Raw genomic sequence first — 13,097 nt, 5'->3', positions numbered from 1 at the left:
CAAGCCCCTTAAGAGGTCACATCACCCTCTCCTTGAATCTCTTCCTGTCTGCTGCTGGATGCAGCACAGACTCTCTGAACTCACCTTCAGAGTCCTCCGTGGCCTTTCCTCTCCCTCCCCCTCAGCTCTCCTGTCCCGTAGCAATTCTAAACATGATCCCCTCGGGGCAGGGACCTGTTCTCTCCTCTGTTATAAAGGTGACAGTGATGCTGCTGACAGTGGAGTTTGGATTGTCAGGATGTGGCCAGGATGTATGTGAGAGTTGTACCCTCTGAGGCTGCTTTAATTCTGAATCAATCTGTTTCCATTTACCTATGGGCTGTCATTTCTAATTATGTGGTTGTGTCTGTGTTTCATTTGCCTCTTTGTAAGTCACTTTGAGTGAACATCTTTCTAGAAGGGTATCTAATGACCTTTAATAAGTCAGTCTGTTGTTTTCTCTCGCAGCTTCAATTTGGAGCCGGGCTATGATTTCTTGCACATCTACGATGGGCCCAACTCACTCAGCCCTTTGATCGGGAGCTTCTACGACACCCAGTTGCCAGAGAGGATTGAAAGCAGTGGCAACAATCTCTTCCTGGCCTTCCGGAGTGATGCCTCAGTCAGCAACACAGGATTCGTCATCCATTTCACAGGTGTGTGCTTCTCCAAAGGATATCCGTGGCCAACATCCTGAATCACTGTACTTGCACTGAGAGTGGGGCTAAGACTAGGGTCGCACTCGTGCAGACGTGTGACCTGTGGCCTGCACATGTTGGTGATATACAGTAATAATTCCATGCTCGTGGCCCCTCCGTTGATTGAGATTCAGTTGTTGGGGACAAGAGACAGGGACTTTTCGGTGGTGGACCCTCGCCTCTGGAATGCCCTCCCAGAAGAGATTCGCCAGAGGGGTTTTTTTTAAAGTTCTTAAAACCCACTTTGTTCAGAGAGCCTTTCTAATGTGTTTTATTACTGGGTTTTTAATTTTAACTGTTTGTTTTTATTCTACATTGTGTTTTATTTGTGTCATTGTGTCAAATTTTATATTGCTTTTGTTGTTTTATTGCCGTGAGCTGCCCTGATCAGTATTGCACTGGAGGGGTGAGATATAAATATTTTCAATAATAATAATTAGTAATAAGAGCTTGGTCCCTGCCCTAAATCCCCATGGTTTAGGGCAGCTGTGCAATCTTTTTGCACTAGCACAGCATCAAGGCGTTGGCCCGCGCTGTGATTCTTTGCATCCACTTTTTATCCAACCCCTCCTTTGGCTGCAGGCCTCTGACTCATATTTAATGCAGCACGACAGCAAACATCTGTTTTCTGTTATCCTTCTGGAAGTGAACCCTTGCCGTGAACAGTGCATGCATTAGGAGGGAGATGGGGGTGAGAGAGAGAGAGAGAGAGCATGCAACAGAAAGACAGGCCAGCAGAGAAAGAGACTGGAGAGAGAGATTCTTCCAGGATCTGCAGAGTACAAGAGAAACGGCCAAAATAATAAGGCCATCCACACGATTATAATTAAAGTAGGACAAGTGTCCTGCCCTAGTTTGTAAGCTGCACATGCTCCCCTTTTGTGATCGTGTGCGAGGGAAGCAGCGTGGTTGGAGGGGGAGGAAGTGATCATCTGGGAGAGGAGCTGCATCAGACAGTGATGGGTGGGGGTCAGCAAGAGGCACCTTTAAGGATAAATTAGGAGGTGCTTACCTCTGCTCTGGCAGCACCTGCAAGCTGGTCGGAGCAACAGCGTGGGCACCTCCTTGCCCGGGGAAGGGAAGCCTTAAAGGGGCAGCCTTCAGTGTCAGGCACTTCTCCTCTGCTCCCACTGAACTTTATGCCGGAGTGCAGATATCGGAGATGCATTGGCCAGCTCTGGGGCTTTCTCAGGTTAGGAACATAGGGAGCTGCCTTATACCAAGTCAGACCACTGGTCCATTGGTCTGATGGACCAGACCACTGGTCCATCAGACCACTGGTCCATCAAAGAGCCCCTGGTGGCGCAGTGGTAAAACTGCCGCCCTGTAACCAGAAGGTTACAAGTTCGATCCTGACCAGAGGCTAAAGGTTGACGCAGCCTTCCATCCTTCCAAGGTCGGTAAAATGAGTACCCAGAATGTTGGGGGCAATATGCTAAATCATTGTAAACCGCTTAGAGAGCTCCGGCTATAAAGCGGTATATAAATATAAGTGCTATTGCTATTGCTATCTGGCTCAGTATTGTCTTCACAGACTGGCAGCGGCTTCTCCAAGGCTGCAGGCAGGAATCTCTCTCAGATCTCTCTTGAAGATGCTGCCAGGGAGGGAACTTGGAACCTTCTGCTCTTCCCAGAGCTGCTCCATCCCCTGAGGGAAATCTCTTACAGTGTCCATGCTTCTAGTCTCCCATTCAAATGCCACTAGGGTGGACCCTGCTTAGCAAAGGGGACAATCCATGCTTGCTACCACAAGACCATCTGGCTCTGAGTCGGGGCTGTGACCGTCTGGGCCATGGCAGCCCTGTGTTCCTATGGAACTCTGAACTCCATCCTGAAGAGGTATAACTACTATCCTGGTATTGTTTGCATGATAATTTATTCCGGGGTGAAAGAGAGATGAATGAAGATCTCCTGCTTATGCCCGCCATTGCCAGCCAACCTTTGCTTCACCCCTTGAACATGTAAACGAATCAGAGGTTTTGAATGAGTTCAGGGGTTGTTATCTCAGGATAAACATATTATCCCACAAGCCCTGGGTTATGTAACTCATGGTGGTACCAAAATCCAACAGGGAGATTCCCCATGATCATTTTTTCCCCAGACTGCCATCTCCAGACCTAGCAATAAAGTAATTAGGTGAAAAACAATGATCAATTATTCAGATGTAGCCAATTAAAATATCAAATGCATTTAAGAACGAAAAGTGCTGCTTTTGGGTTTGCCTCCGTGCCCATCTTTTGCTAGCTGCGTTGCATTTAATGAAGGGTGGCCTGATTAAGTCAGTGCTGCTGTTTGGGTGGTGGTGGTGTGTTTTTCCTTCCCGTTCTTTCTGCCTCTCCTCTAAACACACCTACAGAGTTAATCGTGCTTACGTGCCTCCCACAGAGCAGGGCTGCTGGGAGCAAAGAATGAGGTTTTAACTTTGCTCATTAACTTGCCCACGCATGGAAAGGAAAAGCTGGCGAGGCTGGAGGTTGGGACGCTGCAGAAAACAGAACTTGTGGGAATTGGGAGGTAGCAAGGGAGGAAAGGAGCAGGAGAGAGGCAGCTAGGGAGGATGTGTGTGCAAGAGAGAACCCGAGGGCCCTGTTGGGCTGGCTGGTGCTGCCATTCATGGGGCCCAACTGGCCTTGCTTTCTGCGGCCGCCTTACATGTCATCAGTGCTAGCAGCTCTCTGGTCTCCAAATGACATAACTAAGGGGCATCGTTGACTTTGAGAGAATGCTCGTCCAGAACACAAGGGTTTTGGAGCACTTTATTGGCATCTTTGAGACTGCATCAGCTTTCGTGCCAGGAGCAAAGATGCACCCGCTGGGTGAATGTCAAAGAAGTGCAACTCTCCAGTTAAATTCGCCCAAGGGGCAGCTGCTCTTAAAGTGCCAACTTTCACATTGGCAGGAGGAGGGGGATCTTGAGGGTGGGGGAAAGAGTACTGGATGCCACTGGTTTCTCTCTCGTGCTTTCGCTTGCTCTGTGCATGCAGCATGAAGAATAAATTTGGTGCTCGGTTTCTTGGTGTCCCTGAGTGTGGAGTGGAAGTGTTAGGTGAGACAGCACATGTTCAGGGAAGAACCTTCCACATTGGAAGTGATGGCGTTACATAAGTATGACATCATTACCTGATGCTCCTGTTTAAGGTTAACATTAGCAGAAGAGCACCACCTATAAGAACATAAGAGCTCTGCTGGATCAGGCCCAATGCCTAGCTAAACCATGCTGGATCAGGCCCAATGCCTAGCTTGACCAGCATCTCATTTTCCAGAGCGGCTCACCTCTGCGAAGCCCCCAAACCAGAGACGAAGGCATGCCCCCTCTCCTGCTATTGCTCCCAGTCTCCAGTTGGGATTCAGAGGGATCCTTCCACTGGACCTGGAGGGAACCTGTTGCCACCCAGACTAGCAGCCGTTGATAGACCTGTCCTCTGTGAAATTGTCCAAGCACCTTTTAAAGCCATCCAGGCTGGTGGCTCTCACCATCTCCCATGGCAGAAAATTCCATAGATTAATTCTGCGCTGTGTGAAAAAGTGTTCCCTTTTGTTGGAAGGGAATCAGTTTCATGGGGTGATAATATTCCGGTCCTCTGAGAGAGGGGGGGGGAAACTTCTCTTTGTTCAAGGAGCACCTTCCCAGTGTGGAAAGCATTTAAAGTGAATGTAGGGCATATACGTGGCAAAAAGCTATCAAAGAAGACAGGCAGAGGTATGGCAGAGAGTGTGTCTCTAGCAGAAGTCTGATATTCCCTGAGATGATTTTGTGATGGCTGTAGTGAGGGTGGGGGGAGAGAAATAATAGGCAAGGGTAGCAAGGTAACTGGCCAAGAAATATCCCCTTTCTGCCCGCAGCAGAACAAGGAAAGAGTTAGAGCTGCATGGTTTTGCTTTATTTTTTTCCTGAAGGCAAGCATAGATCCAGAGATCAAGAGTACAGCTAAGATGCCTGACAGCTGGGTGGGAGGCACTGTGTCAGGCTGAAATGGTATCTGCTGCTTCTTAGATGAAAGGTATCCTGGTTCTTCGGATTAACAAGAAAAAGCAAAGAATGGTCGCAGGGAGCCTGTGGGCGTGTGGGTTTCTGCAGCATGGGGAAAGGGACTCATAATATTCCTTAGAAGTCAACACTTTGGACAAGAGAAACAACTTTGTGTGGTGGGGGTGGACATCTGAGTGGCCTGTAGGTGCTGGCATATGCGAGACAACCTTTTGTTGTTGATGGCCAAAGAATCTCCCGGTATTGCAGGCTACAAGACTGAAATAAGGCAGAGGAGAGAGGAGAACTTAAGAGGCTCTTATCTAAGAGCTTCTCCTCTGTGCTTCATTCCAGTCTCTTTGGGCTCCATTTTTAAAAATCACTTTTTGCAGAAATGGACAAAAGAAAAATTACAAAAATAACTATAAAAGCTGATGAACAAATAAATATAACACCTCAGGATCAGTACTACACTTAATTCATTTATAATAAAATTATAAAATAAAAACCTTTTTCAGCCTTTCAGGTCTTGTATATAGAGGTTTTTTGGCATCAGTAAAATTTAAACAAAGCCACCTAATGGCACAGCAGGGAAATGACTTGCTGAGTGAGCAACAGCTTGCTGGTTCAAATCCCCGCTGGTATGTTTCCCAGACTATGGTAAACACCTATATTGAGCAGCAGCGATATAGGAAGATGCTGAAAGGCATCATCTCATACTGTGTGGGAGGCGGCAATGGTAAACCCTTACCATTAGAGCAGAAGGTTTCAAGTCCCCTCCCTGGCTTCTCCAAGATAGGGCTGAGAGAGATTCCTGCCTGCAACCTTGGAGAAGCCGCTGCCAGTCTGTGAAGACAATACTGAGCTAGATAGACCAATGGTCTGACTCAGTATATGGCAGTTTCCTATATTCCTATATTCCTAAAGACAACCACAGGGCTCTGTGGTCTCCAGGAGTCAACACTGACTCGAGGGCACAACTTTACTTTACTAAAATTTAAACAAGTTCTGGTAAGAACTAATCTGCCTACTTTCCTTTCACTATAATCTTAACTGATAATTACATCTTCACAAGTTTTCCCACTTCAACCTTAAATGTTCACATGTCCACCATCTTGAATCAAGGTGGATTACATCATTACAAACCATGCAGTTGAGCCATCCCTATGTGTCGCTACAGCTGCAGCAAGTGTGGTTCAAATTGGTTAGGCAGTTCACAAGTTAGCCCACTTGCGCCTCAAGCGTTCATGCGTCCACCATCTTGAATTGGGGTGGATGACATCATGGCAAACAATGCCATTGAGGTGTCCCTACGACTGTACCCGTTTTGGTTCACGTTGATCTAGGCATTGTCAAGTTGATAGTGGGACACACACAGACACAGACACACACACTGCCTGGTTATCTCATATGCTTACTTTCCTTAGGCTAAAATGGGTAACCAACCTTCTGAAAAGCAACACTTAGAATCTGGGTGAGCAGAGGCGTTTAGCTGGCAAGAGAGTTTGTCCTGAACTGGTACCTCCCAAATTTTATCAAGCCATTTAAATTTTGGAAGGTTCTTCCTTTTTTCCATTCCTTAGCAATGCAAAGTTTTGCTGCCAGCAATAAAAGCATTATCAGTTCCCTGTGTAAAGCAGGCAATGGTGGCTCCTCAAAGGCGTTAAGCAGAATTATTTCAGGTTTCCACGGCAACCCAAACGTAAGGCTCGCTTGCGATGTCCTGAGGAGCAAGAGACTGCTGCATGCAGGCCCTTCTCATGCTCTTCCGGGGAATTCGAAGCTCTACGCTATTTCGCAAGAGCCTAGATGCAGCTGCTCTCTACACGGGCTCCGTCTCTTCTGGAAACGGGTCCGGGGTTGACATGCAAACTGGGGCCATGTGTTGTGAGCTCTTCCCGCATGGCCTGGGTCTTACCAGAGAGGTGTAAGAGCAGCAAACACAGCCGGAACTTCCACATTTTGAATAGATGCTGCTGCTAAATTGGGATGCTGAGTTCAGGAAGCCTGAGAGCTCTGCTCAAGTGGTAACCTCTTTCTCGTGTGGGGAAGAGAGCTCCTGTTGGTAGATCTGAGGAAACGCGATCCTGACTGTAAATGCTGTACTTCAAAGCCACCTGTGCTTGCCCTGCTGCCTCGCAGAACAAGCACCGCTGAGGGTGCAGCTGCAATTTGCCGAGGCGCCTGAAACACACAATTCCTGTTTCCCCAGCTGAGGAGCAACCTCAGGGCTCGAGGTTTCAAGCCTTTTGGAGAAAAGGGAGAACTCTAGAAGCCACGGCAATCTAATTCCCAGGCACGTTTTCTGATTGTTCCTGGACCATGCCGTGCACAATTAAAATGAAACAAAATAAAGAGCCCTGGGCTTTTAACGAGCATTCTTCAGATGACAAAAGCTCTGGATTAATCAAAGCCCCTAATTATATTTCATGCCCTAAAAAATCAGAGGGAGATGTGGGGGTGGGGGAGAACAGAGAAAAGGCAGGCACTTTTGCCCGATTCAAGCTTTACTGATATTTTTATATGCAAATTGACACTCTTAAAAAAGGACCCTACATCTACAGGGAATGAAGAAGAGAGTGGGAATGGAGTGCTGTTGATACCATTGCCTATGATAGTCTTGCAGTCTTAAAGGGGCAAGCAGAAGAAAGCCGGCTGGGGCTTCCAGGCCAAGGGAGAGGGGCAGGTCAGCACTCTATAGACCTCACCTTAGACCTCTGTGTACATTCTGCCAACTCTCTTCATAAGAGGAATTATTTTCAAGGAATCCAAGTTGTATGTGCTCAGACCAGAAGTAAAGAGGGGTGTGCCACATCCCTACAACTGGCGACCCCTAAAATTGGCAGGCCCTAAAGAGCCTCTGGATCAGCCAGGCGTGGTACCAGTTCTTGGGATCCTGGCTGGCCACTTGCCTGAGCATCCTCCAGTTCTCTCTGCCTGTTGGCTCACACACTCCAGGTCTGGATTTTGGTGTGACACCAATGGCCTCACCTAGACCTGGGAAAGTGTGGCCATCCCTTCCCGGTTCGATCATTTTTTAACGCACTACAAATGTTTGCCAATATTTTTGTGTGCAGCAAGTAACAAACTCCTAGCTATCTTCCATATCATGGTTTCATCCCTTGTTTCATCCCTTACGGCCAGGGTTCCCAGCGTTGGGTTCCCAGACATTGTTGGACTACAACTGCCATCATACCCTGCCCTTGTGGCTTGGGATGATGGGAGTTGTAGTTCAACACCATCTAGGGACCCAGTGTTGGGAATCCTTCCCTTAAGATGTATTTGGCTTCCCTGATAGGCCTCTGTCATCCCAAAATGGAAGTTGTCTCAGAATCTCACAAATCTAACTAGCTGGCAGTTTTTGAGAGGATGCATTCACACACAGCTACCCAGCATAACAACAGAGAAACATTAACTGTGACAGGAAACAAATGATAGCCTGGCAATTTCCTGTTGCAGAAAACCCCCGAGAATCCTGCTTTGATCCCGGCTTGATTAAGAATGGCACCCGGGCAGGAAGCGAGCTGAAACTGGGGTCAACGATCACCTACTACTGTGACAGTGGCTACATGATCGAAGGGGTATCCACCTTGACATGCATCATAGGAGGGGACGGGAAACCCGTGTGGAACAAATTGCGGCCGACATGTACAGGTAAGCTTGGCAAAGTGTGTTGGTGGGCATGTGGTCTCATCCTTGAACATCCCTGCAGCACCGGAACATAGGAAGCTGCCGTATACTGAGTCAGACCATTGGTCTATCTAGCTCAGTATTGTCTTCACAGACTGGCAGCGGCTACTCCAAGGTTGCAGGCAGGAATCTCTCTCAGCCCTATCTTGGAGTTGCTGCCAGGGAGGGAACTTGGAACCTAGATGCTCTTCCGAGAGCAGCTCCATCCCCTGAGGGGAATATCTGACAGTGCTCACGTGTTCTCCCATTCCTATGCAACCAGGGCAGACTCTGCTTAGCTAGGGGGGAAAGTCATGCTTGCTACCACAAGACCAGCTCACCGCGATGCAGCCAGAATCCTAGAATGATAGGATGGCATTGCCAAAGATGATAGCCCACCCCACAAAATGGAGTTTGCATGCACATTCGCCCCTGCCGCCCAACAACCGATGCATAGCAGACCATCCCTTCCGACAGTCTTGTCTTTGAGATCAAAGAGATGCTGGTGAAGAATCACACATTAAAGTACATCCCTTACATGACACCCCCTCCAGTCAGTGGCACCATGAAATATGTATCAGGCACAAACTCCGCTTAGGGTGAATTCTGTATTTTCTTAATGAGAGATTGAAGCCAGCCTGCAGCTTGCCATGCTATGAATTGAGAAGGCACAGTTGGACATCTTGGAAAATGAGGCAGGAGGAAGCGGGGGTGGGCACAGGCTGGGGATGGTTAACCTGACAGCTTCCTTTTCGCCTCTTTCAGCGCCCTGCGGTGGTCAGTACACTGGATCGGATGGTGTGGTCCTGTCTCCAAACTATCCCCGGAACTACACCAGCGGACAAGTGTGCCTGTATTTCATCGTCGTGCCCAAGGATTACGGTACATCCCGGGGTTGGGGTTTGTGAGCTCTGATCATTAAACTGAGTGTCGGTGGGTCTTGCTCTGCCCAGCAGAAGCCGCCCGAGGCATTTGGGTGCCCGAGGCAGGAGAGCCCAATCATGACCCACGTGGAGTAAAAGTAGGATGACCAACTACTTTATTTATTTATTTATCAAGTGTGTACACTGCCCCAAACTTTTGTCTCTGAGTGATTAACAATAGCATAAAACAAGTTCAAAACATATACAGAAACTTAAAACAATTTAACAGTTTAAAACCTTAATATTTTTAGGAAGCTGAGAAAGCTTGGGTGGAAAGATGGGTTTTCAGGTGGTTTTTTAAAAATTGCCAGAGATGGGGAGGGTCGTATCGCAGCAGGAAGCGCATTCCACAATCCCGGGGCAGCAACCGAGAAGGCCCGTCTCTGTGTAGCCACCAAACAAGTTGACGGTAACTGGAGACCGACCTCCTCTTATGACCTCAGTGGGCGGTGGGGCTCGTAGTGAAGAAGACACTCTCCTAAATACCCAGGGCCTAAGCCATTTAGGGCTTTGTAAGTTATAACTAGCATTTTGTATTTTGTCCAGAAACCTTTTGGCAGCCAGTGTTAACTCCATCAGTAAAGGAGAAACATGGTCTCTCCAAGATGACCCAGAGACCAACCTGGCTGCCGCATTCTGAACCAACTGAAGTTTCTGGACTACATACAAAGGCCGCCCCACGTAGAGCACATTGCAGAAGTCAAGTCTGTTGGCAATTTGCTGTCTTCTCATGGTGACCCAGTGACTGCTGCGTCAGGCAGGCTGCTTCACCTTGCCTTCTGCATACCTTGCGGTCCAAGGGAATGGATTTCACTTGTACCTGCTTGTGGCAACCAAGTTTCCATCAAGGGGTGTGATCTGAAGCCGCCGGGCTGGGTGTGCTCTGGCAGCAAATCTTGGCATACGGGTAGAAACCCTTGGGAGCTGGAGTCCAACCACAACTGGGGACTTAAGGCTGAGAACGCCTGCCTCAGAGGCAAGCCACTGTTTCTTGCTCTTAGCTCCTCATTTGCAGTTTAGGGATATCAACACTGGCCTACCTTAAAAAAAAAAAAAGAGCACCAGTTTTCAGCTGGGCTGCATAACTCCAGCCTTCTTGTTGGACTACAAATCCCACCACCCCCTGCCACAGTGGCCAGTAGTCAGAGATGATGGGAGTTGTAGTCCAACATCTACAAGAGGGCTGACGTTGTGCCGGCCCGGCTGTAAGGATCCTATCAAGATGCTGCATATGAAGCACTTCCTACTACGCTGAAAAGGTTAAACAAATCCAAAGTCTTGTTACTATTATAATAATCTAAATTAATCAAAATTATATGTCAAGCTGAACCAAATCCTGCTCCCCCCACCACCGCAAACCCTCAGTTATGCCGCTGTCTGTAAGTGTGCCCTCATGCAACTGCTTACTTTGCATCACATATTTTATAGAAGTTATTTGTCCTGTCAGTGTACTGGAAAGGTGTTCTAGTTATGGAGGCAACCAGGGAGTTGTCTGCTTCCTACAAACGGTGTTTAAAATGCAAGTGCATTGGCTGCATTCATGCAATCCAGTAGCGTAGTGCCAAGGTTCAAGCTCATCCAGATATCAAGCTGGGGGCAGGGGGGGGTGCAGTTAAGAAAGGCCAGCGGACCCCCTAAGCAGAAAGGGGTTTGTACTTTAAAAATCCCGGTTGTATAAGAGCTGGTCTTGTGGTAAGTAAATAAAGTATGCCGTTGAGTTGGTGTTGACTACTGGTGACCACAGAGCCCTGTGGTTTTCTTTGGTAGAATACAGGAGGGGTTTACCATTCCCTCTCCCCACGCAGTATGAGATGATGCCTTTCAGCCTCTTCCTATTTTGCTGCTGCCTGAAATAGGTGTTTCCCATAGTCTGGGAAACACACCAGCAGGGATTCAAACTGGCAACCTCTGGCTTGCTAGTCAAATCATTTCCCCGCTGAGCCATTAGGTGGCTGGTCTTGTGGTAGCAAGCATGACTTGTCCCCTTAGCTAAGCAGGGTCCACCCTGGTTGCATTTGAATGAGAGACTCCATGTGTGAGCACTGGAAAATCTCTCCCTTAGGGGATGGGAGCCGCTCTGGGAAAAGAGCACCTGTGTTCTTGCATGCAGGAAGTCCCCAGTTCCCTCCCTGGCTGCATCTCCAAGATGGGGCTGAGAGAGACTCCTGCCTGCAGCCTTGGAGAAGCCGCTGCCAGTCTGGGTAGACAATACTGAGCTAGGTAGACCAAGGCTCAGTAGACTCGGTAGAAGGAAGCTTCCTATGGCCCTAGGTAATGAGAATTGACCTTGTTCTTTGTAGCACCCCTAATCGGCCAAGAGCGGCATCTGCCTGAGGTCATAGGAACATAGGAAGCTGCCATATACTGAGCCAGACCCTTGGTCCATCTAGCTCAGTATTGTCTACTGAGCAGCAGCTTCTCCAAGGCTGCAGGCAGGAATCTTTCTCTATCTTGGAGATGCTGCCAGGGAGGGAACTCGGAACCTTCTGCTTTTTCCAGAGCGGCTTCATCCCGAGGGGAATATCTCACAGTGCTCACACATCAAGTCTCCCATTCAAATGCAACCAGGGCAGATCCTGCTTAGCTAAGGGGACAGTCCATGCTTGCTGCCACAAGACCTGCTCTCCTCTCGTGTGCACCAGGTTCTGCCACCAGAGGGCTCCAGAGAGGCTTCCTTGGGGGTTTCCCCAGCAGGCAGCATCAATAGGCCACCACCCAGCAGGCCAGCAGGGGAACAATGGATTCTGCAAATTTCACAGCCATTGCCTCTGGCTTTGCCACTGAAATTTCCTAGCAAGGAACTGAGGAGCTTGTGAATCTGTAAACGAGCATTTACAAGCTGTGAAACAAATCTTGCAAGCAAAAAAAAAAAGGTGATGACAACAACAAGAGTGTGAGCCTCAGGGTTTCAAAGCTCTTGTGCTTTGAAACACACACACACACACACACACACACACACACACACACCCCTTCAGAAGGCAGCTTTTAAAAAATGGTCTAATGATCTCCTTGTTGCTTTTTTCTTCTCACTTTTAGCAGAGGGAGGGAAAAAAATCTGCTTGTCGCCCTGATGCATTTACAATGAAAGAGTCATTTCGAAAAAACCAGAATATGGAACGCTGCTCCTGGGCACAATCTAAACAAACGCTGCCTCCGTGCAGCCTCCATTTATTTTTGAAAGGGCTTCTGATTCTGCAACCTGAGTCTTTGGGTTTGTGCTGAGCATCCACAGTTCTGTCAATAGCAGGAATGGCCTACTTCTGTATGCTAAAGGGTGGTTCTGCTCTCCAGGCAGTGTTATGTGGGTCGCCGATCCACTTCGCAATACAAATGGATCCCTCCGATTTGTGCAGGTTGGATTGGAGCGTCAGGAGAGCTCTGTTGGGTCAGACCAAACATCTATCTAGTTCGGCATCCTCCTTCCTCTAGTGTAGTCGGTCTGACGCTTCTGGGAAGCCCCGAAGCAAAGCTTAAAGCCAAGAGCCCTCTCCCACGGTTGCTCTCCAGTATCCAGTGGCCAGGGATACTGTAGCTGGTGCTCAGGTGTTTTTGGCAGGAAAGGACTGTAGCTCTGTGGGAGAGCATCTGTTCAATCTCTGGCATCACCAGGTAGGCCTGGAAAAGACCCCTGCCTGAGTGCCGGAAGAGTATCTGCCTAACATTGTAGACAACACAGAGATACAGGAACCAGTGGTTTGGCTTTGGAGTGTGCATGAACAGCTCATGCCGAATCGGTTTTCCTCGAACCGGGGCTGGTTCATCGGTTCAATTGGGGAGCGGGCCAGGGCAGAGCCAGGCCCGGTTTGGGCGAACCAGTTTGACACGATAAGGGGGGGCCAGGTGAGGGCGGTGAGCAAGCAA

At 48.5% G+C, this 13,097-nt stretch overlaps 1 protein-coding gene across 8 annotated transcripts in view; it reads left to right on the top strand.

Moving 5' to 3' along the window:
• CSMD2 (CUB and Sushi multiple domains 2) overlaps positions 1 to 13,097 on the top strand; it is a 684,208-nt gene that overhangs the window by 521,693 nt on the left and 149,418 nt on the right. For all 8 annotated transcript variants that reach the window (XM_053267555.1, XM_053267553.1, XM_053267554.1 and 5 more), the window contains 3 exons: positions 448 to 635; positions 8,104 to 8,298; positions 9,079 to 9,195. In XM_053267555.1, coding sequence (XP_053123530.1) covers positions 448 to 635; positions 8,104 to 8,298; positions 9,079 to 9,195 — 500 coding nt within the window. The remainder of the gene's footprint in view (positions 1 to 447; positions 636 to 8,103; positions 8,299 to 9,078; positions 9,196 to 13,097) is intronic.

Source organism: Hemicordylus capensis, chromosome 7 (assembly GCF_027244095.1).
Source record: "Hemicordylus capensis ecotype Gifberg chromosome 7, rHemCap1.1.pri, whole genome shotgun sequence".
Lineage (NCBI taxonomy): Eukaryota > Metazoa > Chordata > Lepidosauria > Squamata > Cordylidae > Hemicordylus > Hemicordylus capensis.
This window is presented reverse-complemented; position numbering and strand designations above follow the sequence as displayed.